The sequence below is a fragment of the Macrosteles quadrilineatus genome, unplaced genomic scaffold (genome assembly GCF_028750875.1).
Source record: "Macrosteles quadrilineatus isolate MER2022 unplaced genomic scaffold, UCM_ALF_1.0 Scaffold_7__1_contigs__length_78375512, whole genome shotgun sequence".
Classification (NCBI taxonomy): Eukaryota; Metazoa; Arthropoda; class Insecta; order Hemiptera; family Cicadellidae; genus Macrosteles; species Macrosteles quadrilineatus.
Genome location: NW_026542600.1, coordinates 19,681,262 through 19,706,296, shown reverse-complemented (window position 1 = coordinate 19,706,296; position 25,035 = coordinate 19,681,262). Strand labels below are relative to the sequence as shown.

Here is a 25,035-nt window from a genome sequence, read left to right as displayed (position 1 = left end):
ATTTTGTTGTAATTTAATTTAGCTTCACCAATATTAAGTTGTCCACCACAATCACACTATCAGAAAGTTACCAATGACATTATTATGAACTCACACAGATACTTAGATTAAAATCAAACAAACTCATAAAATTTGACATTATCTTTGTTTCAGACAAAGCCAATAGAATAAATTCAACATAGTCATCTCACACTGCCTACTCCCGGTTCTGAAAAATAATCCTGCTAGCTTATAGTTCAAATCAAAACATCTTTATTCAAGCTGTACATACATACATGAATTGTGTCACAGAAACACAAAACACCATTCACAGTTCATGTTTATTTAACTGGCCAGTGGCCACAACTGGTCTAGTGGTGTCTCTGGATAGAGGGACTTCTGTCATGTGGAATCAGGTTCAAATCTTGCCAATCACTAATGGAAATTCACTTTTAAGCCCACATCCCAAATACAGTAGCTCGGTTGTTCAGTAGGGTCTTGGTCAGATAAGCCATTACTGGTTTAAGACCACTGTCTGCACTCTATAGTGATGGGGAGCGAGCTGGTGTAGTGGTTAGAGCATGGCACTTCGGTTCCTGAGGTACCGGGTTCAAATCCTGCCAAATCACCAATGGATTTTATCTAAGTGATAATGCCACAACCCCCCTAGTCTAGCCTGAAGTAATGTGAAAAACAATCCCGGGCTCGTGCCTAGCGTCCTAGGAAAAAAAATGGCAGCTAAGATGTATTTGAAACAAAACAAAAAATAATTGAAATTTCACTGTGATAATGCTAAAATTTATGGTTCAGAACCCACCTTAAGCTGTGTCAAATCAAATCCACCTACGAAACAAAAAATATACATCTCTGAGGTGTGAAGAACTGTGTCCGTTATTGAAGATCTCCCTCTACTTCTACTAGTAGCCATACTCTTATTTTTACTTACACTAGATTATACACCTTTTAAAAGTGTCCAAACAGTGGGATGTATGTGTAGGGAAGGTATGGATTGTGTTGTGGTGCGTGAGTGCAGTGTGCTTGTTGCAGGCAGCGGAGGGGTGGGGACCAAAGACGGCGGGGGGGCACCAACTTCAGCCCCCACTAGCCCCACTACCTCTGCCAACGGTCCCCCATCTGCCATCTCTACCAACTTACTTGCCAGAAACCCCCTGCGAGGATCAAAATGTAATTAATATCTCTGCATACATTTTCTTTTCTGTACGTGGACAAATGGTTAATATACTGAATGTGTAGCTTGGTTTGCATCTTGCACTTGAGTGCGGGATTGACGGGTTTGATCGCTGGTATACCTGGACGAAAATTTGACGGGTTTATACCAATTTGTTTCTTTCAAATCGTTTGTAATTATTTCAACAAAAATTCCACTGGCATGGACACAGCAAATTTATTTTTAGATTTTCAACATTGATCTCTGAAAGTATCCTAATTTTAAAGTTTATCAAGTATTTCTTGTAAAAACTGGTGAACTAAGATGACATTTGAACTATTTTTTCCGTATCCATGATAATACCACCTGTTTTAACAGCCTTTTAAAGATTTTTAAGTGAAGCTTCACCATAAGATTTTGAGTGTGTTGCTAGCCTAGTAATTACTGTACCAGACTTCAGTGCGGGAGAACAAATTTGATTTCTGGCTTAAGCCAAATTCCTCAAACAAAAAGGGGGAAATTGAGGGGTTTAGAACGCTTTCCTAAAAGAGTTACTTTCTTACAAAATGCCACTGGCACAGACCCTAACTAAAAAAGATAGATTTAATCAGAAATGTTTCTTTACTATGCTATCTTATTTTCTACCTTAGTAGACTTTAAAGGAAAAGTCCAAGTTTAACCATTTGTCCATATTCATGTTTATATTATTGATGTAAGCACATTATACATATCTAATTGTTGTTTGGCAGTGTTACCTTTTCAGACACATTTACATATTTTGTCACATGCACTTGTATGTAAAAATCTAGGTTCAATAGCAGAACTATTTTTTGTTTCATTACTTTATAAAAAGAGTAATGTATCACATTATTTTATGTTTTTATGTTGCTTTGTGGAATTTTTTTTATGTTTCAATGTTTATCCACTTTCCATTTTGTATATCACACCAATTGTTTTTAATAAGGGGGAGGGGGTGAGACTTTAAGTTGTTTTTTTATTTCAGTAAATTTTTTAACTATAATTTACCCATAATTTTAAATGGACCATTTTTAAAATTAATGATAAACGATGAAATAAGAAAAATCCATTATAGCCTATTTATTATAACAATTTTACAAATAATCAATTTTTAAAATAAAATTGAACCAAGTTTAGAGCATTTCTCATTGCAAAACTTTTTTTTTATCTTATTAGGATTCCTCCCTAAAAGATTTTAAAACTGATATATTAAAAAAAATTTGCTGAGATGGAAAAATATTTTTTTCAAGACATAAAGTTTTTACTGATACTATGGTTAAATTTTTTATAGTTGATCCAATAAATAATATATTTTTAAAACTATAAAGAATATTTCATTGTTTGTAGGTGTTTTTTTAAATACTATGGTGTTCTGTGCATCTGCATGTGGGTTGTGTACTAATTTTTTCTGCATGTGCTTTTTGCTGGTTATAATTTAAGTTTTAATTGTTTTGAACTGCATGTTTATAATCAATTCCGAGCTTAACCACAAAAATAGTTAACACTTTATAAACACAAGCTTCATAATTCATTACCATTAAAACTAAATTTTATATAATGAAACTCCTATTGTAGTCATATACTGTAAATACTACAAAAAAGTTTTTTTTAGAAAATCTAGCAACATTTAGATCTATGAAGAAATCTGCATAAACATAAAAAATCTGAATTAAGATTAAACATAGTCCTGATCTTGTAAAAATAAAATATTTTTGTATATCTAAAGATTCAACTTAACTAGATTAGCCACTATGTATTTAATGTACAGTCACACCTTGGTACTAATAATTCTTGTATAAAACTACAGTTGTAAATTCCTTATTTGTTCAATTGTAGCTTGAAAGCAATGTAAAATATATTTTTAATTTCTTTTACCGTTTGTAAGTTCAACTCGGTGATCTGTAGAGGTCGCAAGCAGATTTTTTAGATTTTTTCCCCAATTACATTGTCTAATATTCTACAAGGGAATTTTTTAATACAGTCAGTTTTGTAGCTTTTTAAACTCCCAAATAAATCAATGTTGTTATCGAGTATCATGAACATGAAAAATTCACAATATGGTTTGCACATCAAAAATAAGCATAGTAATGGGTGATAGGATAATATAAAATCAGAATCAGAAGTTTAATACCCCTGTCACAGCAAATATGTACACTGCGTGAATTGTTAGTGGCTTAAAATGAAATTTAAATTGTTGCCAATTCCAGTTGCTTTTGTCAGGTTTGTAAAACTGTTATATTTCCACAGAACTTGCATTTCTTTGGGTCATTTAAACTCTTCTTTCTCCTTTTATTTTTATTATGACACTGAATTAGGACTCAAGGTATCATATAGTGTATTTAATCCAGCAATCCTGAAATTAAACAAGTTCTCATAGTAATGCGCAGACAAACGTCTAAACAGTCTTACATAGTATTTACTTAAGTGTTTCTTACCGATTTCTTCTCAGTTTCATATCTCCAAAAGTGAACTACCTGGACATTATAATCATCCTAATTTCCTGTTTTATTTCCACTCCTCTTTCCATATGGCGGGATTGTTTTTATGTTTAAGAATGTAGGGGGCTTCTTTCCATTCACACCAATATTTGGGAAAATCCTATTTTGATATGCAGAGTTGTTCGTAAAGTGCATTGTGTAACTTAGTTGTTCAAAATATTTTAAAATATGACCAATTCCATAAAATTTTACGTTAAAAATCGTTCTGGCATACACATTTTTAATGTCTTCGTGGACATAGTAAAGCGTGAATCTCATGCTCAAGGTGGTGCATGTACAGTATTATGAACATCAAAATAAATTACAAATCCCCCACATTTTTTTGGTTTGCCTGTCTTTAAAATTGTCTGAATTCTAAGTAGAGTGCCAAACATATTACTTTATAAGTAATAAAAAAACTTAGATTAGAAGAATAATTTATCCGCTTATGTTTATGGTGTATTAATGAAACAACTTCTAGGGCACTTATCAGTTTATAAACTCACTAAGTTCGTCCAAAATCATTAGTGATAACATTATAACTTCCAGTTACAACTTTGGCAAAACATTACGACAATCCTGATTTTCTTGTGAAAGATTTCTGTTGAAGTGTAAAGACAAAATGTAAGGCTTTATTGCTTCACAAATTTTATATTTACCATCTTAATAAAGTTTTAAAAATCAATTTTAAATAAATTCTCTGTTAGGAATTCAAGTGTATTCAAGCCGTGACAACCACAAAATCCAAGCGTATGAAGGAAAGAAGGCCCTAACGCCTATGTTTAGTGTGATATTGTAGTATGCCAAGTGTGTTTCAGTGATATGTTGACTGACTGGAGTATGTTGACAGGGCCCGAGTCGAGGGATTCTATATCATCTTCACCTACCATGTATTATTCTAGCATCACCGCCTGGACGACAGGTTTAAAACCCTACAACACTGCGTAGAACGAGAGCACACATTCATGTTTTGTAGTTACTATTAGTTTTGCCGTTTCTGATTCATCCTTTTACACATCACTTCTATAGTTTGATTTATCGATTGTGTTTCCTCAAATATAGTCAATTTATGTCCAATTTTTTGCCTAAAATGTTTAAGTTTTGATTTAATCTGAAAAAAATATTTCTAGGGTGAACTTTTTGAAAGATTTGAAATAGCTGTTTTTCACTTTAATTCTAACTTAGGTGTTAGGATGATTACAATAAATTATATTACACAACTCTGAAAGTAATAAATTAGCCGTGTTATTATTATGATTACAATAAATTATATTAAACAACTATAAAAGTAATAAGTTAGATGTGTTGTTAGGATGATTACAATACATTATATTGAACAGCTCTGAAAGTAGTAAATTAGACGTGTTGTTAGGATGATTACAATAAATTTACATTAAACAACTCTGAAAGTAATAAATTACCATGTTGTTAGGATGATTACAATAAATTTATATTAAACAACTCTAAAAGTAATAAGTTAGATGTGTTGTTAGGATGATTACAATACATTATATTGAACAGCTCTGAAAGTAGTAAATTAGACGTGTTGTTAGGATGATTACAATAAATTTACATTAAACAGCTCTGAAAGTAGTAAATTAGACGTGTTGTTAGGATGATTACAATAAATTTACATTAAACAACTCTGAAAGTAATAAATTATACATGTTGTTAGGATGATTACAATAAATTTATATTAAACAACTCTAAAAGTAATAAACTAGACATGTTATTAGGATGATTACAATAAATTTATATTAAACAACTCTAAAAGTAATAAACTAGACATGTTATTAGGATGATTACAATAAATTGTATTAAACAGCTCTGAAAGCAATAAATTAGACGTGTTGTTAGGATGATTACAATAAGTTTATATTAAACAACTCTGAAAGTAATAAAGTAGACGTGTTGTTACTATGATTACAATAAATTATATTACGCAACTCTGAAAGTAATAAATTAGACGTGTTGTTAGGATGATTACAATAAATTTATATTAAACAACTCTAAAAGTAATAAACTAGACATGTTATTAGGATGATTACAATAAATTGTAGTAAACAACTCTGAAAGTAATAAATAACACGTGTTGTTAGGATGATTACAATAATTTATATTAAACAGCTCTGAAAGTAATAAATTAGATGATTTGTTAGGATGATTACAATAAATTGTATTAAACAACTCTGAAAGTAATAAATTAGATGTGTTGTTAGTATGATTACAATGCATTATATTAAACAACTCTGAAAGCAATAAATTAGACGTGTTGACATCAATGTCCTGTCTTTACAATATTACGTTTTATATTTTAAAATCGCTATTAATGGCCATACCATTTATTTTTAAATGGTTATCCCATCAGCTAATAATTAATTTTGAGGTGTCAATGTGCAATGTTGAAGAACCACATTGTATGAAATTAAAATAAGTAACTCAAACCTTGAAATTATAAAAATATCAGATAGGCCTAGTTAACAGAAAATAATACCACTAAAAAAGAATACTAAGTAACAAAATAAAAAACTACTTTAATTCTTTCCTCAGATGTTTTAAGTAATATTTAAAGACTTTAGAAATATAAACAATAAGGCACTAGTTGCCGCATCTGTGATCAACAACCAGCTTAAGACATAGACCCAACCTTTGGATCCATATCCATATTAACTTATCTATATTCTACAACTATAACTCCTTCTCATTACAAATCAATTTAATCTCTACATTTTCACATTCTAATTTCTAATTGTAAGAGCAGGATAAAATTTGACTGACCTTTAAAGATTTTAAAACTGTTGTTAGATTTAGTTTGCGTCTGGTTTTATGCTTATTTTTATTCTGTAGCACGTCAGTAAAGTACTTTGTTTTAAGTCCATTGTTTAGCGTCCATAATTGTAAACAATTGCTTCCTTCTTTGTTTGTTGACGTTTTTGTATTTATGCTCCTAAAAGAATAAAGATAAATAATTTTGGAAAAATAACTCCTAAAGGGTTAATAAAACGTAAATAGACATGAAGAAATTTCAGTCTTTATTTAAATATATATATGAATCAAATATTTAATGTGCACATGTTTGTCCTTTATAAAAATATCAACTGTGAGTAAATTATTTAATGATTTTAGATAATATCATTTGTCATGGAAAAACTGTTTGTGATGTGTAAATCATTCTCATTTTACTTTATCAGGAGATATAACATCAGTAAAACATTTAAAAACAATTAAATTAATCAAATACATAAATAATTTCAATACTGGTAACAATATATCTTTAAGATACTTATGCAACTTTAAGAGTGTTTTTGTTCACAATTTACAACGTTTTTTGTTGTGTCTTATTGTGCTTCCCCTATTTACTAAGAGAAGTATTTAAGATTTATCAATTTTTAGTTAGTAATTTAAGTTAGACTTGATTTCAGCAGAGTTTTTGCACTTTAGTTTTTAAAACTAAGGCATATAATATCAACTGCAGCTCAGCACTCCACTTAGCTTTCTGCATGCCTCATCAAATGCAGCTATAGAATTAGTCGCTCTATTATTAGGTCTTCTTTCTGTTCTGTTTTAGAACTTTATTTAGGGCCAACTGAAAGATGCTAAAACTACAAGAATTTTCTTAAAACCTAAAAAATACCTAAAAGTATAACATCCCTAGGTATAAATTAAAATTAACTGTCAAATAATTTATGGAATCCTATGCCAAGAGGTAATTAATTTTTTATTGTTTTTCAAACTTTACATTTTTTAAATTAAAAGGTAGAATAACCTTAACTATAGTTTAAATACAGGGTGTTTTTAAAAGACTGCCGGGATTTCAAACGGTCGTTGCTCGGGGACTATTCATGATAATTAAACGATTTAAACGTCAAGTTGAAGGGAAAAGAATAAAGTTTTTTTCTCATTCTTTCATACGATTCAAAATTATTTAATAAAATGCTGATTTTCATCAATCTTGTATGAGCGTAAAACTGGCAAAGTCTGTACGCTTAGGGCGATCGGCGGGTTTATCTGATGTCTTAATGAACCTTTTTCGGCACAAAGACTCTATCTTTTATAGATAACATCATAAAGTGACCAATTTAGGTTTGTTAAACTGAAGACTTTGTTGTGCAATCGATTTTTTCGGGCTTCTGATGCAGAATTGTTGGATTTCTTCGACTATGTCATCGCTTGTTTTTAGCCGGCCAGGTGAATGTCTTTTCAAAACACTTCGGTGTCACAAAACTTATTAAACCAGCTTCAAGTTTCTTTATCATCAAGCAGATAAAATTTAGTTTAATTTATCAATGGATATAAACTCTGTGAACTACAGTTTACAATCTTTGCCTTCTGTTGCGCCCTAAACGTACTGGCGTCAGGCATATGAGTCACAATAGCGGCCTATCGCCCCGCACCTGTTTTATGCATGCCAAGGTCAAAGTGTCGTCCTCCTTTGCTACACAGGAGACAAAACGTAGTTATTTTAGCTTCAATTTGACGTATAAAACGTTTAGTTACCTTGAATAGTATCCAAGCAATTACCATTTTAAATCCTGGCATTCTTTGAAAAACACCCTACTTAAAACCAGCCTAATTAAAATTATGTTACAATCAAATTAAAACTTGTTCATGTCCTTAAAAATGTACTTATGTTTTTTTTAATTTTTTCCTCCCCAGCTAAAACAGTTTTTTTCTCTAAATATATCAGATTTCAAACCCATTTTCATGTATTATGTATGGAAATACCCTTTGACAAGTACCAGCATTAAACTTAGTTAAAATGCTCTAAATATCTAAAGAAGGGAAATGAGGAATAATATTGTCAATTTGAAGGCAATGGGATTTTAAGATTGATTTGATTTTTTTATTATTAAGTTAATGATTGTTTCAAACTGAAACACAATACACAATTCATAGTTTATTTACATCCACTGTCGACTGAAAGTAGAATAATTTTGTAGTCTATTTTGGTTTAGTTTACATTGTTATCTTTCATATATTTTACTATAATTATTATTTTTAAAGCTATTTTTATAAACAATATTTATTGATAATAACTGGAAAATATTTTCTACAGTTAGAAAACAATATTTAGTAACTTAAATTTTAACCTATTATGTATGATTTTTTTCAGGCTGCTATGTTTTTCACAGTTTTTAGCAATAATTAAATAATTCTCATTATAGCTTTTGCTGTCACTAATATTAATTTTAGTCTGTTTTATCCATATTTTTAGGGTTTTTAAGGAGTAGGAGAGATAAGCGCAAGGAAAAGAAAGCTAAGAAGAAGAAAGATGGGAGTCAAGACAGTACGAGCTGTAAAGATGAAAAGTCAGATGTGTAAGTCAATATTGAATCAAATTTGTATTTATCATTAATAATAATTGATGGTAACATTTGCTATAAATAAATTATTAACATTTTACTGTCAAGAACTATTAATGCAATGCAATATGAGGAATAATTGTGGATTGGCCAACAATTAATAAATAAGTTTTCTCCAAGTTTTGGGATCTGGAAACTGATCCCATCCTTAGATGAGATAGCACCGTAGCACTAGAAAAGTAACAATGTTGTACAGAATCCAGCCAAAACATAGCAAAGAACCATACAAATTATTATGTACAGTAGAACCTCAATCAACTGTCACCCTTTTAACCGTCAATTCAATTCAATTTATTAATCACAAAAATTCACAATACAGAGGCTGGATATCAGCAATGAATATGTGACATGTCAGTACAAATCATGCATTATAAATTGTTTACACATAATAAATAAACAAACATGTCACTCTCTGTTATCCGTCACCCCGCTACATTACTTAGATTATTTTATTTTACTGTACAAGTACAAACATTGAACAAGTACAACATACAGAATGGAAAGTTCTGTATTACTCTTGTATGTAAGTTCTCTTGTATGTTAAACAAATATTTATTATTCACTTGTATAGGGCTTAATTTCTTCCAATCCGTTTGAATCAACTTATTGTACAGGTTTACAACAGAATTTCTGTTATCCAGCTATTTTTTTTACCCATCACGCTACCGGTCCCGAGGGTGACGGTTAGTAGAGGTTCTACTTTAGTAGCCAAATTAGGTACTAATACTAATGAAAATTACTGCACTAAACTGCACAAAACTTACACAAACTACTGCAATATTTCTTTGGGATCTCAGTTTTATTGGAACAGGCCTATTGTACAGTCAAATGTTGTTTCTTTTAAATTAAAATCTTCAGTAGTTTTTGTTAATAATTATTCTTACTTGTAGGCCTAGTTATTTTTGATGTTTCAAAATATATGCATGATTATTTTGGTGTGATTCTTCCAGGTACAGATGGATTGCATGGGAAGTTTCTTATGCTTTAGTTACCATCTTAGCTTAGAATTAAGTTTAGTATTCAGATCTCGAAACATTATCAACACCTTTTTCAGTAATTATGATGGGAAATGTCCAAATAATTTCTCATAAACTCACCATAAGCAACCACAAATTTCTTATCATATGTTAATGAGTCATCAAATCAGTTGTTATGATTACTCTACTCAGTTGGTTTAGAGCCCTGATTATGTTGAAGATTATACAGTATATAAGCATAAAGTGAATTAATATAAAGTTATTACCTTTTCTGCTGATTAAAATGAGATAGCATGGTTAGGTAGTTATTTGTATAGTTTTAGCACTATTTAAAAACCTTGATGCATCTATTGTTAATTATCTTCAATTAATTGTTATATATAAAGAGACATATTATTTTGTTAATTCAAATTAACTTACTTTTCCTACAGTTACCTAACAACATTGTTACAACTGTGTCTGTTACAACATTGTGACTGTTGTATCAGTTTTTAATGTTTTTGTACATACATGTTCTCTCACTAATTTGAGAAAGCAAAGTGGCCAGTTCGCTCATCAGTGAGCTCTAATTACTTAGTCTCACTCCAGATTTGCAACGTGAAGGCACGAAAGTGGCCAATTCGCTCATCAGTGAGACAATGTTAACATTGTCTCACTCTAATTACTTTGTCTCACTCCAGATTTGCAACGTGAAGCCACGTTTCTTTACCAATTTATTTGTTTTATGGTAACTGTAGGAAAAATATAATGTACAACTTGAGTGCAAAGTGCAATCGCCTCACTCAAGAAACCATTCCTCACTCGCCTACGGCTCGTGAGTAAGGATTTCTGAGGCAATTGCTCACTTTGCTCACTAGCTGCACAAATAACTATTGATAAGCACCTTTTTCGGAAAAGTTCCCCTTACCCTTTGAAACTGGAAGTCAGAGTGTACTCCTCTTACTTTGCCAATTAAGTTACTTTTTACAATGAAATTAAATAAATAAATATACCTCTTTAAATAGTATTATTTTTTTTATGACAAATATGGGTTTTCTTGTTCTAAATAAAAAGCTCGTCCTCCTGGAAACAGATAAGTACCTTTTTAATATTAAAAATTAAAAATTAAAAATAATAGTTTTGCTTGTAAACAGTTGATTGATAAACAATGTTGCGTCAGGTTACTTGACCAAATATTTGTGAGTCAAGCTGCAGTAGTTGTGATTATGTCGAGCTAGGCATTTAACATTAGTCAGCTGATAAGTGACTCAGTCATGCAGCGGACAGTTGAATCAGAATTACAACATGAGTTTCTTGAGAAAGTTTAGGTTAGTATTTATGTTCGATTAGCCTATTTTTTACCAATTTGTATATGGCTCATGAATGACACGTATTTTTAAATGAAATTATAATAAAGATTCTATGACATTGACTTCCTGATGAATTATAATTATTGATGCAAAGTCTTCCATAGAGTTTGACTTAAAAACAACATCATTATAGATAGCCATTGAAATTGTATTTTAACTTAATATCATTTTATTAAATTACGTTATTAAGTTTATAAGTCATAACATAGTATAGTCATAAAAATACTATATTATATAGTTATATTAGTATAGTTATAGTTATAGTCATAACATTATTGAATAACAAAGTAGAGGTGTGCAAGCCTAGGATATGCAAGCCAAACTTGAGTTGATAGATAGTGTAAAGTAAAATATTATTTAAAAGTTCATACAATAATAAAACAAGAAACTGGTTTTGAAATAAATATTACCTCATATTATCGTTTTCAAAAGTCATATTTTTATATTTTTTTCTTTAGTATGATCTTAAACCTAGAATAGAAATAAACTAACTTAAAGCACATTAGCATGAAAGTGCTTTGGAAAATATATTTGACACACTAAACTCAAATCTTGAAAGAATACAGAATACCCCCGCCGCAGCAAACCTGCAGACTAAGCGAATTTCAATTTGCCTGATTGGATTTACACTAAAATGCCTCCTTAAAAATATCACATTTATTCCCTATTTAAATATAATTATTTTAACGAGTACTTAGGTTTGCTGCAACAGGGAGGGTAAAAAAGTGTTTTTTGTTGTAAAATGTTAATAGTTTAGTAAGAAATTATGTATTTTCCAAATTCAAACAAAACATGTTCATAAACAAGCAAACTACAACAGTTGACTTATTATCCATAAGAATAACATGGGAATTTTAAATTTATAATTTTTTTTTAATTTTCTCCATAACCATTAGGTGCACAACAACGCTTCAAATACTAAATTATTTGTTTTTTTAAGCTCTACAAAATGGTTTGGAAATAAATTGTGAAATTTTGTGTTTTCAGGGTCAAAAATGGAAAAACCTATTTTTACCCCATAAAACCCCCCATTAACCCTTGTTCCCATAGCCGATCATGCTGGTTCGCCAACTCGTTCGAATAAATGTAGGTTTACACGTTAATACCAAAGTTCATCAAAATTGGATCATTTTTGCTTGAGTTATCGCGCTAACGGACACATATATATATATATATATATACTAGCTGACCCGGCGAACTTCGTATCGCCTAAGTTATAGGTTTCCCCTAAGACAGACCGATGGAAAGAAAGTACCGTTACGTTTAATTTTCAAGATGATCTCGTTCGCATCGCTCAATCACGTCCTGGTTGAAGTTCGTTCGCTACGCTCACTCACCTTTGGGTTGGAGCTCGTTCGCTGCGCTCACTTGCCTTTGGGTTGGAGCTCGTTCGCTACGCTAACTCGCCTCCAGGTTAGCTCGTTCGCTACGCTCACTCGCCTCCAGGTTGAAGTTCGTTCGCTACGCTCACTCACCTTTTGGTTGCAAATTAGCTGTTGTCATAAATGTAAAAGAAATAATAGTGCTGCACCCTGTTGGTAATCCTTGTAACTTTAATGCCATTGAACATCATAGAACAGAACCAACTTGTTTAATTGAAACAGCTGTTAAGATTCATTAATTCCATTTCTCATAAGGTTAACATGGGAAACTCCAGAGCCACTGGGGCGGAGCCCTTTTAAGAATTTCGAAACGGGAAATAGTTTACGTCCGATTCGCATACCTACAGAATTTACACACCAAATTTCATAACAATCGGTGAAGTCGTTCCGGAGGAGTTTGCAGACAAACACTGTGACACGAGAATTTTATATATTAGATATGAATTTGAACGGTTGGTTTTTTTGGTCCCTAGGGACATCAAAACGAAAAAGCAAATCGGTCCCGGGTCCAGGTCTTACCATGAGTACTACGGTAATAGCTTATTCCCTAAATGGGAAATTCGCTAATAAAGGGGGATAAATAGTTCTATTTCAAAATTAGAGAAAATTTGTTAACCTCAAATTTGGAATGATTTAGGAAAATACCCATCTGTGCTGTTAAACCTATTTAGGCTATATAACAAATCTAGTATTTACTTAAGGTAGTGGTAACCAAAGAATTTTACATTTTATTATACTTTCCTTCTTCGTGAACACTTTAATAATAAAATATTAAATTACAGCACCCCGTTATACCTTAGCAACGCGTAATGTCTAAAAAAGTCAATTGTTTATGTTTAAAATTTTACTTAAATAATATGATGGTTTTCAACAATGTAACCACAAATTTAACTATGTAGGATTTAAGAACATTAATAGCTTAGTTACCAGCAGAAAAAAACAGTATTAGCATCAGTACATTTGTACATTTGGTGTAGTGTAATAGGCTTTTATCACAATTTGATAATGACTAAAACCCATAATATTATCCTATTGAGATATTTAACAACTTAATATTAGCCAAGATTTTTAGAAATAGTGGCACTATTGTGATAATCTCATGGAATTGTGTCAACATCTACCACGATCATCCAGATTTCATGATAGTCTCCCATGATCTAATGCTATATAGTAAATTTTTCCTATTGTTTTTTTCCTATTGCTATCTTTGCAGATGCTTACTACGTTGCAATAATATAGCAACATTGAAAGCTCGGCTCCATGTTCCAAATATGTCCTGTTTGATTGTTTAAGATTTTAGGCTATGTTCGGCTAATATCAAAAATAGAGGTGCTTTACTTTTACTCTAATTTACAATTTTGTTAAAATTTCCTCCATAACCATTAGGTGTACAACGATGCTTCAATATACTAAATATTTAGTTATTTTTAAGCTCAATAAAAAGTTTTCAGGCTCTAAAATGAAAAAAAATCATTAATTTTTACAACATAAAACTCCGTACCCAATAGTCTGATCATGCTGGTTCACGAACTCGATTGAATAAACGCAGGTACACCCATTTGTACCGAATAAACAAAAAAATCTGTCTCGAGTCTCGGTCTTACCATGAGACCTGTGACGGTAATTAATAGCTTAGGCTATTCCCTATTTGGGAAACTCGCTAATATTCCCTATATGGGATATTAGCTAAACATTTACAAAAATCTGTTATTTATGTAAACTTTTGGAAGTGTCTTTTTTCAAAAATATAAAATGGACCATCACATTAAATGCTAATGAATAATTAAGATAAGTTAGTTGTTAAAAGTTATACAAGGGGTACATTATTGTTTATTTTTCAGGGAAGAGAAAGAGGACACTCACAAGTCTAAAACTCCAACACCAGAAGTTGATGATGAAGGTTACTGTATTCGACCCAAGTTGGACCCGTGGGATCATGATAAAGGCAGCTTTTACTCTAGCTCTGATACAGATTCTGGTAAGGCGTACTTGTTCAACCCATACTTCTTTTAGAGTATCCAAAGTCCTTTTTCAATCATCAAAATAAACAGAAAATAGTTCCAGTAATAGTATAACTTATGCATACCTACCCAAACATCTGACATCTTCTGTTATTTGCAAAATAATGTTTACTAGTATTTTCAAACTGTTTTATTTAATTTTTTGGATCTTAACTGGTGCTTCTATAGATACCCTTTTTGGAATAGATAATGAGTTTCAATTTGAGGATTCAAAATTATGATAGGCTATGTAAATATTTTGAATTTTAAACTATAAGTGGCTTTAAATACCTGTATTATCATTTATCGGTCACCCAAATTGGTTGCTACGTCAACTAGTTTTTGGCCCTAAATGAAGGCTGACAGCATAGCTTCTTTCGACAGCTTTTGTTGAAAAATGAATTTGTAGGTCAAACAACAGCAAAACATGAGAAAAATAAAAGTTGCAACTTCAAAATGAGATAGTTTTAGGCCTATTCAATTATGTGCAAAAGTTTATAATTGTTATTATTTTGAAAAACTGTTTTTATATTGGGGCTATGATGAGAAACTGTGTATAAGTTTCTTAAGGTGTTATTGTCTGACTAAAATAAAGACTTGATTATAGAGGATGAACGAGAACAGAAGATTCACGTGGAGATAAAACCTCTCGGCAATGGAACAGGACCCATCAGTGCGAGTGTGGACGAGCTTAGAGCCACTGTTGAAAACATCTCCCTCTCCCCACTTGGAACTATTCCTGTAAGTTTGGAAATGCTAATTCATATGTTAGGTACTTTGAGGGTCAAGTGTAAATTAAGGCAGGGTACAAACTGGAGAAACCCGTTTCTGGAAACTGATTTCATGAAATTGGTTTTAATGTTTTAATGAAACCATTTCTTTAAAACATGCACACAAAAGAAACTGTTATCCATCAGTTTTGTGATTGATTCCCATTTCTTCTTTAAAGTAAGTTATCGTAATTGTATTTTGAACAATTACATCAGGAAATCGTAAGATGTTTATATGTGCATATAAACCTTCTTTGAATTTAAGGGAAGTGATGAAAATTTTTGTCACCGTATTGTGGACAACTACTTAAAAAAAGGCTATCGGGAAATATCTTAAGGCATATTTATATATACCTTTCCAATAAACATGTTCCTTTCAGAACATGTTTGTTAGTTATTTCTGCTAACTTCTCTTGGAAACAAATGTCTGCCATACTAAAAACAGCACTTGAGTGTCATGGTAAGCACTTTAAAGACTTTATTTAATTTTATGTTGCAGTACATAATACCACTAGAAACAAGAAATCTGAAGCTTATACAAAATCAGATTTTTTGATTTCATATTACCCAGTTGCAAGAAACCAACGAAATTACAATTTCATGCAACAATTGCCTAATGTGTCCAACAAGCTCCAGTCCCAGCCAAGCAAGCTAGTAAATGTAAAACCAACTGTTATTTTCTTCTTCGACTATTATTTAGCTGATTCCAATCCTAATGCGGCAATTAGTCTCAACGATCATTAAATGTGAGGGAAAATCGACGCTTCTATCTTTTATGAATAAAGTTCCATAAATATGTTTCTGTGGGAAAGAGGTCAACTCCTATGAACATCCATTCTAGTTGATAGATGTACAAGTTCAAATTTCAACTACCTTGCTTTGCTGCGATTAGGGCTCGTTTGAGACTTAAATTCATAAACCATCTTTGTATATTAAATTAAATCAAGGGCCTTGCTTGTATAGGCTAAAATTTCATTTCTTGCGACATTAAGCTTAAAATCTGATTTATCACTTTTTCTTACACTCGCCAATCCCTGAACACATACTAGATATAATTTTGAATTAAGGAGTCAAAGGACAGGATAAGCAGGCTTACCTTACAAATTCTAGGCATCCCAGCTTCACTAAAGTAACACAAAATAAAACACAAAGAAAACACTAAATATTTCAAGACCACTGGCACCTTTCTCAACATTGAGAGTCACATTAGATTCTGGAAGACTTTCAGAATCTAATGTGTGGATTTTAGAATCAGGTGAAAGAGTTCCAGAATCTAATGTGACTCTTAATGTTGAGAAAGGGGCCAGTGGTCTCGAAATATTCAGTATTTTATTTTGTGTTACTATAGTGAAGTGGGATGCCTACAATTTTTAAGTTAAACTTGCTTATCCTGTCCATTGTCTTCTTAATTTTCCAGCAATAACCCCTTTCTAATCAGAAATAATTTTGAAGTAGTTTAAATGGACTGAGGACATGAGAACTTTTCGGTTCCTTTTGAAATCTCAGTGCCTTATATCACTTGAGTTTTTGAGAATAATTAGCTTATCCAAGTTTATAATACTTTCTGCACTCTTTTTTTACCTAGCTGAAAAAGTACAATATGTTCTTGGAAATTATTGAACCTTTTTCTGAGTTTTCCATGAAGTTAGGATGTTGTCAATTGCATGGCCAATCTTTGTTTCCATTTTGTACCCCTAGTAATTTATGGGCATTTACCTCCATCAGAGTCACAAATAATGTAGATAACTACCACCAGACTGTAAACTAGTTACCCTTTGGTAAAACTCTATTGACACTCCCCATTTGCAAAAACTATGGAAAATGTTGTTAGTTTTTGATTGTAGGGGAAGAATGCAGATGATGTTTTTGTTGCAGGGAAGGCGAGGTTCTAATGCTGAAGATCACACAATGAAGAGATCTCAGTCTGTGTCACAGCAAATTGGAGGGGGGTGAGTTGAATGTTCTAAAGTGCAACATTATTGAAGTTTGTAGGTACAGTAGACCCTCATAAACATTTTGCTCAATCCGGAGAGCAATTCAACAGAAGTTAATAAACATTTCACAGCTTGGTTAGGAATGTATGGAAATTACACATTGTTTTGTTGGGTAGCATGCTGTATTGCTGTTGTTAGTGCCTAGGTGTGAGTCTGGAGAGGGTAAGAACTACACACCATTGTCATGATACTGTTAGCAAAAATAGCATCTGAAATGTGAAGTATATATATTACAATTCATGCATTGTACTGTAGGTGTATTTTAGTTAATGACTACTGTTTGTATTTTTAAATACAGAATACACTATTCAAGTTTTGTTCTCTAAAAATATCAATTATTGAAATATTATAGAACATTTTTTTTATTTCAAAACGGTACTTACTTAAAAAACGTGCCTCGTACGTATCAATTATATACACATATAAAAATTTGAACATACAGGGTGTCCGGTGATAAGTGTTAAATAAAATTTTGCATTAAACTACATGGTAATGGTGACAGAATGTCGCAAATTTGAGGTTCCCAACTTCAACAGTTAGAGAATAACAAATAAATTAAGATTTTTCAAAAATTATTGTAGTTGTTATGAAAAAGGTTATTTTACTCTGTTAAAAATGCACTTACCGTCAGTTTCAATGCCATTTTCAGAATCCTCACAAAATTTTAAATAAATATAACACATAATCGTTGGGGTACGTAAAAATATTCTATTTAAAATTCTTCGTTAAACAAATTATTTTTATATCGACGAAAATGTAAATAACATTTAGCAGTTTATTTCTCGGTTGTTGAGTTCCGGAGAGGTTATCAAATATGACAAAAAATTTCCTTATTTAAAGGGCTTTACAATGGTGTATAATAGTTTTTACCGAATTTCAAATTTCCTAATGTAATTCGATCATTATTGTGAAAAAACATGGTTGGGCAAAGAAAATCTATTGTGAAGAATAATACATTTAAGTGCAGGCAACAAATAATTTGTATTTCTTTCTCGCATGCAACGCTTTGTTTATAACTACCCAGCTAAGAAAAGAAACATAGTAGTAAAATGTGTTTGTGATAAAGTTACGGTTATCGTATAATTTTCATATAAGATTTAAATTATCTCCCGGAATTTCTATTTTGTTGAATGGATTTAGTCAATAGATTCAGGTATTTTACTGATAACAATACTTTATCCAAGCGATAAGAAAACAAAGCGAACCAGTAGTCATATTTTAAAACGATCTATCAGTCACATGTGGACAGTGATCGGTCAACTATGTCTTTTTCGATTCGGGAGTATGTTGAAATGCATTTTATTTATGGTTTGTGTAACGGTAATGCGTCGGCTGCTCAGAGAGAGTACCAGAATCGGTATCCTGATCGCACCACCCCCAGTACTCAGGTGTTTACTAGAGTGCATCAACGTTTGCTGGAAACAGGATCGGTTGAGAAGAAGAAGAAAGAAGTAGGACCTGTGCATGATGTTGCAGCTGAAGAGGGTGTAATTCAGAGAGTTATGGATAATCCTACTACTAGTGTTAGGCAGCTTGCCCTTGAAACTAGTATGTCCCGGTGGAAAGTACATAAAGTGTTGAAGGACAATAACTTCCATCCGTATCATTTTACAAAGGTCCAAGGATTGGAGCCTCGTGACTTCGAATCCAGAAAGGAGTTCTGCCGCTGGCTTCTTCAACGTGATATTGTTGAATATCACTTCCTTAAAAAAATACTATGGACTGACGAATCCCGTTTTACCAGAGAAGGTGTGATAAATATTCACAATATGCATCTTTGGAATAATGAAAATCCAAAAGCCTCCAGAGAAGCTTCTTTTCAAAAAAGGTTTGGGATCAACGTGTGGGCAGGTGTGATTGGAGATCGGTTAATTGGTCCTCATATCTTCGAAGGAAATCTGAACGGTGATTTATATCTAGATTTTCTTCAGCACTCTCTACCTCAGTTGTTGGATGAAATTGATCCTCAACAAAGAGCTGAAATCATATTTCAGCAGGATGGTGCTCCACCACATTTTACTGAAAGCGTTCGGTTGTGGCTATCCCAAAACTACCCGACATGGATTGGACGTGGAGGAAGTGTGACATGGCCTCCTCGATCTCCAGACTTGAGCCCGTTAGATTTTTTTGTTTGGGGTTACATGAAAAGTCTAGTTTACTCAACTGTTGTAAACTCTGAAGTTGAGTTACGGGAGAGAATCTTTGAGGCTGCTGGGAAAGTAAGGGAAAAATTGACGTATGAGGTCACAGTTGGCGCAATCCGCAAAAGAGCTAGGGCCTGCTTGCGGGAAAACGGTGGGCACTTTACACCCAAACTGTGATTTGTGCTTCGGACAAAGTGTGTCATTGATTTGTTTAATGGGTTAACTATCATTTCATATTTAAATTGTAGTGTGTATTATGTTTTTTACTAATGTGTTGTGTTTTTTAATTACAAATTTTCCAAAGTCTTCAAAAAAACTCTTTAGTTTGATGGAAGTGTAGTCTGGTCAATCATAAATTATACATACCCTCATCATCAGTGGTCAGCTCATAAAATAGTAAGTAAACTTTTATTATTTTTTACAATATCTGTTTTGGCTTGACCGTGATTTTTCACAATAGTGCGTAAAATTCACCATGGATTTGACAGTAGGTAAATGTTGTTATACACCATTGTAAAGCCCTTTAAATAAGGAAGTTTTTAGTCATATTTGATAACCTCTCCGGAACTCAACAACCGAGAAATAAACTGCTAAATGTTATTTACATTTTCGTCGATATAAAAATAATTTGTTTAACGAAGAATTTTAAATAGAATATTTTTACGTACCCCAACGATTATGTGTTATATTTATTTAAAATTTTGTGAGGATTCTGAAAATGACATTGAAACTGACAGTAAGTGCATTTTTAACAGAGTAAAATAACCTTTTTCATAACAACTACAATAATTTTTGAAAAATCTTAATTTATTTGTTATTCTCTAACTGTTGAAGTTGGGAACCTCAAATTTGCGACATTCTGTCACCATTACCATGTAGTTTAATGCAAAATTTTATTTAACAATTATCACCGGACACCCTGTATAGTGTTTTGACCTTTGGGGACATCAGATTGTTAATTATTCTTTTACTTGAACTACCTCATTGTCTCCCCCTCAGCTTAATAAATTGCATGTTAATCCTTCATCCTTTCTTATCAAAATATATTTTATGTGGTCAATGTGTGTTTGTAGTTGAATGAAAATATGTCTTTGTTAATAGAAAGCTGAACAATGACCTGGTAGGACTGACACTGTTCCAAAGTCCAATAGGATCAAGTGCCTCAACCCCCACCACCAGTCATCCCTATGCTCCGTTGCAGAGTCCTACGCTAACTTCGGCCTCTAGTCCTGCACCTGTTACCACCAGTAGATACTCAGGTGGGTAGTACTTAGAACTTTGAGATCCAACGATTACCGGTGTGTCCATCCCTCATCTTATAGATCTGAAACAGTGGGACAGTACGAAAGATTAAAAAGTAGAAAATTTCTGATCAGAGGTGCTTTTTAGAAAGACTTAACCCATCTCATTAATTTCAACCTGATCTGTCCTCGTGGATTGCACACTAGACCTGACTGAGAGGATTCAAACCCTCAATCTTCGGTGCTGTATCAAAAGCTGGGTGAAAAAGCGTCAGACCACTCAGCCAGACTTGATTGTGATCTGTTTCATGGCTTGAAACTTGACTCATGTACATGTAGCTTAACTTTTCTATTCAACATTTGCTTTGTAAGGGCTATATACAATAATAAAGAGTGAAACATTACATTATCAGAGTTGCTTTGTGTATTGTAGGCCTTAGTTTTATCATCAATAAGGTATGCTTCTATGTATCTTGAGTGTTAATTTCCTAGAGGCTTTTGACATGTCTCGCAAAGAAAAAATCATCTCTAGGAAAAAGGTAAAATCTTTCAAGGTCATGTAAGGAACCTTATCACTCCAGCACAGAACTGAGTGAGAAGCTGTTATTGAATTACATGCTTTTAGGAGAGTTTATCATTGATACATTTTTTTTGGCGTTATTCAGTTTTTTTTTTTTCTTTATCGAGAACTTGTTAAAAACTATGACACACACAATAATATCTTGGACGATTTGTGTGTTTGTCAACGGTCATTTTACCTGATGAGTTGTGAGTGTAAACAAAAAAAAGGTGAACTATGCCCTCAAAAGATTTATCAATCAGTAAGAAGCTCCCAAAGATATCTCAACATACTAAGTACCGGGCTAGCAAAACACTCTAGAATGAAACATTATAACAGTAGAGCTATATCAAACATCTCTTGGTGGGAGGTAAATGCATTATTCTTCATTTTGCAAATTAGCTGAAGAATGTAATTGCCAGTACTCAGTGTAATTAATTAACTCTGTGTTTTCTAGATTTGCAAGATTTGTTCCAAGAGGTTGGTGTTATTCAGCCTGCAGGTGTAGGGGTTGAGAGGACACAGAGACAGACTCCTACCCCTACCTCGGGTATTGCCATTCCGAGGCCTCCATCCCGTCGAGACGACATTACTTCTGTAAGTTACTGCTTTGACACAAGTTAAATAATTGTAACGGTTCTGTTAGTTTGGGAAAGGAGACATTTACACTCTTTTTTTTAGAGGTTGGCTGCCTCTTTTAACTTTGCATTTACCTGTCCACATTGGCCCCAGGTCTGTGCATGGAATGCATCCAACAAATCAAGGGGTTATTTGGTGCAGTACAAGAGTTTAACTGTACTGATAGTTATAGTGGTAGGCTCCAGGATCCAAACCCATGACATCACTGCCATGGATCTAAAGTTCAATGCACTACCGACTGAGCCACCGACTCACCATATGCTTTTGGAAGAAACCCACAGTCATCATTACACAGCTTATATTTTGATTCTTGATACACCACTAAAGTAATACAGTCCATTCCTTCAGACCAATGCAAAGTTATGTATTTATAGGGTGGAAACTGGTGCCTACCCAGTTTTGAACTTCAACTGACTTTTCCTTTCATTCTACTCTAAACAAGTCCTAAAAATATCAGTATAATGTTTTGTGATGTGTTGTTGTATATCTATTAGCCCCTTTAGTTTTCTCAGGTAAACTCTACCTCTATCCAAAAACACTCCTGAACAGCCACTTGGTTATCTTAAAAGAATTCTGGATATTACCTTTCCCTTGTATACAAAAAATCTTCTTATCAAAAGACTAATCACATAATCATTGTTCCAGAGTGGCACACTGAGTCGCAACAATGCAGGTAGGAACAGTCCAGCACTGAGGAGCAGCCCAGGCCCCAGCAACATCGCGCGCGCAGACAGTGTGAGCAGTCTAGAGTTCCGTGCAGCAGGAGTGCCCGTGGGTCTGTCCCGCGGGCCGTCCCCTCTTACACTGGGCATGTCTGACACTATACCACTGGCAGTGGCCTTTCACGAGATGATACACTCCTACTTCCATGGCACTGACGAAAAGAAGTAAGACTTATGTTTACTTTTAGGTTGATACAATCAGTTTTCTTTGTTGACATTCTCCACCACGATATAAAAAACAAGTTTTCTAGATTTTTTTTATCTGGAATCTGATCCCATCCACTGGGAAAAGTACCTAAAATATAACAACAGTTTAGTAAACAAGTATCAATACTACTCAGTTATCATATTCAATCTGTTTCACTTTGATCACCTTGTATGAATCACTCAGGACTTTAAAATTTAGAATCCAGCTGACAGAAATTATTGATTTATCTTTGCTTCTTGCTCTCTATGAAATACTAATGCAAACAAACCAATGTATTATAGTTTGGATTTACCCTTTCCTTCTTTATACTATTGTTTTGTTCAAATCAAACCAGTTGTCCTATTTATAGTTTATATTTACAAAATTCCCTACTGTGCTCAAGTTTTTCTTAAAGAGTCGAGAAACAAATTAATACCATTCTCTTCCTCCTATCTTAGCTCTCTGTGGTTGGTTTGATTTGTCATCCCTTCTCTCCCCTTTCTTCTTATTCTATTGTGCTGAACGTAATCACTGGTGAAACAACCTGAACCATAACGAATATACCTTCTTTCACAACAGTGCATGGCATTGGTCAGTCAATTTGCATTTTGTTAGAAAGTTTTCAGAATGTTATTGATTTACTAATACAACTATTAATTAAATAAATATATCAACCTCGACTAAAGAAATACTAAATATTTAAGATTGACCGGACAGGTAGTTACGTATTTACTAACTTGGGTCTATACTCGTACTGTCATCTGTCTCGGCGTCTAGAGTGGCGTTCTTCTTCTTATCACTTAAAGGACAAAGTTCGTCAATTACACTAATAATACACTAATATATTTTAATGTCTATCTTTTCACTAATAACTAAAATCCTTCTTCTACTATACTATACTACGTAACCAAACTGTGATAATTGAGTAACAGTTATGCTTACAATCTCTAAAATAAGTCAAAATTACTTTTATATTTTGCATATTATTCCTTTTTCCTTTGTTGAACAATAAAGGTGACTTTAGTGTTGCTATATGTTTGCTTGTTTTTGTTCAGGTGCCAAGTGAAGTTGTCAGGAGATATGATGCTCTCTTTTCCTGCCGGCATCGTAAATTTGCTCACCAATAATCCGAACCCAGCCCAGCTCATTTTTAAGCTCACCAACTCTTCTAGATTGACCAAAGTGTTCCCTAACAAGCAACTAATTATTTGGTAAGTAGATTCAATATCGTGTATTCTTATTAGTCATGTGGGCTGGGTAAAAATACCCATTGGATAGAGAATTGATTAATTGGTATTTACCCCAGGCCTGGGTAAATACCCAAAAGTGTGTGTGTTTTAAAAAAGTACACCAGCAGCGTTCTGTATAGTTCAATGAATTTGTCATGTAAAAAAATAGTGAAAAATGATAACCATTTATTTGTTAAGAGAGTATTATTTCTGGTACATGCCATATGGTGAATTAGAAACCCAAGAAACTTGCCAAGAACTTGTTTTTTATACTTGAAACTTAACCATTGGTATTCATTGATTTCTGCAGGACTAAAAATTTAGAAAATATACATGTGTATTTTTATTTTTTATCGGAAAGTGAATTTTGTTGATAGAAAAATCTTTCCTTTTCTAGACATGTATAAGTGAATCAGTTAATATTAATTTACTTGAGCGTGTGTCTGTAGGTTTTGATTGTTATAATGTTAGTACAGTAAATTTGACACTTGTTTTATTTTATGTAATATGTTTTTCATATTTATGTCATTTTTTCCAGGGATTATGATGAACCGTGCCTAGAAACTTTGCCCCCTTGGACTACATTCAAATTCAACATGAGTGCCTTAACTGCTCTATTGAAACGCCAGGCTGAAAAGAATCCTACAGCTTCCTACTTCAATGTAGACATACTTAAGTATCAAGTATGTATCAGTTTTTTACATTTCTACAAAAAAATAGAAGCTAGTTTTAGTTGTTTGTGTTCAATCCCTGAATATAATCAATAAATGACGAAGGTCTGAATGAATTTTTCATCACCATTATAATGAGAAACCATTTGTATAAGAAAGTAAGCAG

The 25,035-nt window shown here is 32.7% G+C and overlaps 1 protein-coding gene across 2 annotated transcripts in view; it reads left to right on the top strand.

Moving 5' to 3' along the window:
• LOC128998219 (F-BAR domain only protein 2-like) overlaps positions 1–25,035 on the top strand; it is a 53,586-nt gene that overhangs the window by 22,301 nt on the left and 6,250 nt on the right. Inside the window, exons 8-17 of one of the 2 annotated variants that reach the window (XM_054424250.1) lie at positions 1,027–1,164; positions 8,858–8,960; positions 14,555–14,691; positions 15,321–15,454; positions 17,359–17,432; positions 20,723–20,880; positions 21,879–22,018; positions 22,706–22,947; positions 24,025–24,180; positions 24,737–24,881. In XM_054424250.1, the coding sequence (XP_054280225.1) occupies positions 1,027–1,164; positions 8,858–8,960; positions 14,555–14,691; positions 15,321–15,454; positions 17,359–17,432; positions 20,723–20,880; positions 21,879–22,018; positions 22,706–22,947; positions 24,025–24,180; positions 24,737–24,881 (1,427 nt within the window). The remainder of the gene's footprint in view (positions 1–1,026; positions 1,165–8,857; positions 8,961–14,554; positions 14,692–15,320; positions 15,455–17,358; positions 17,433–20,722; positions 20,881–21,878; positions 22,019–22,705; positions 22,948–24,024; positions 24,181–24,736; positions 24,882–25,035) is intronic. The other variant, XM_054424251.1, reaches the window with a different exon arrangement.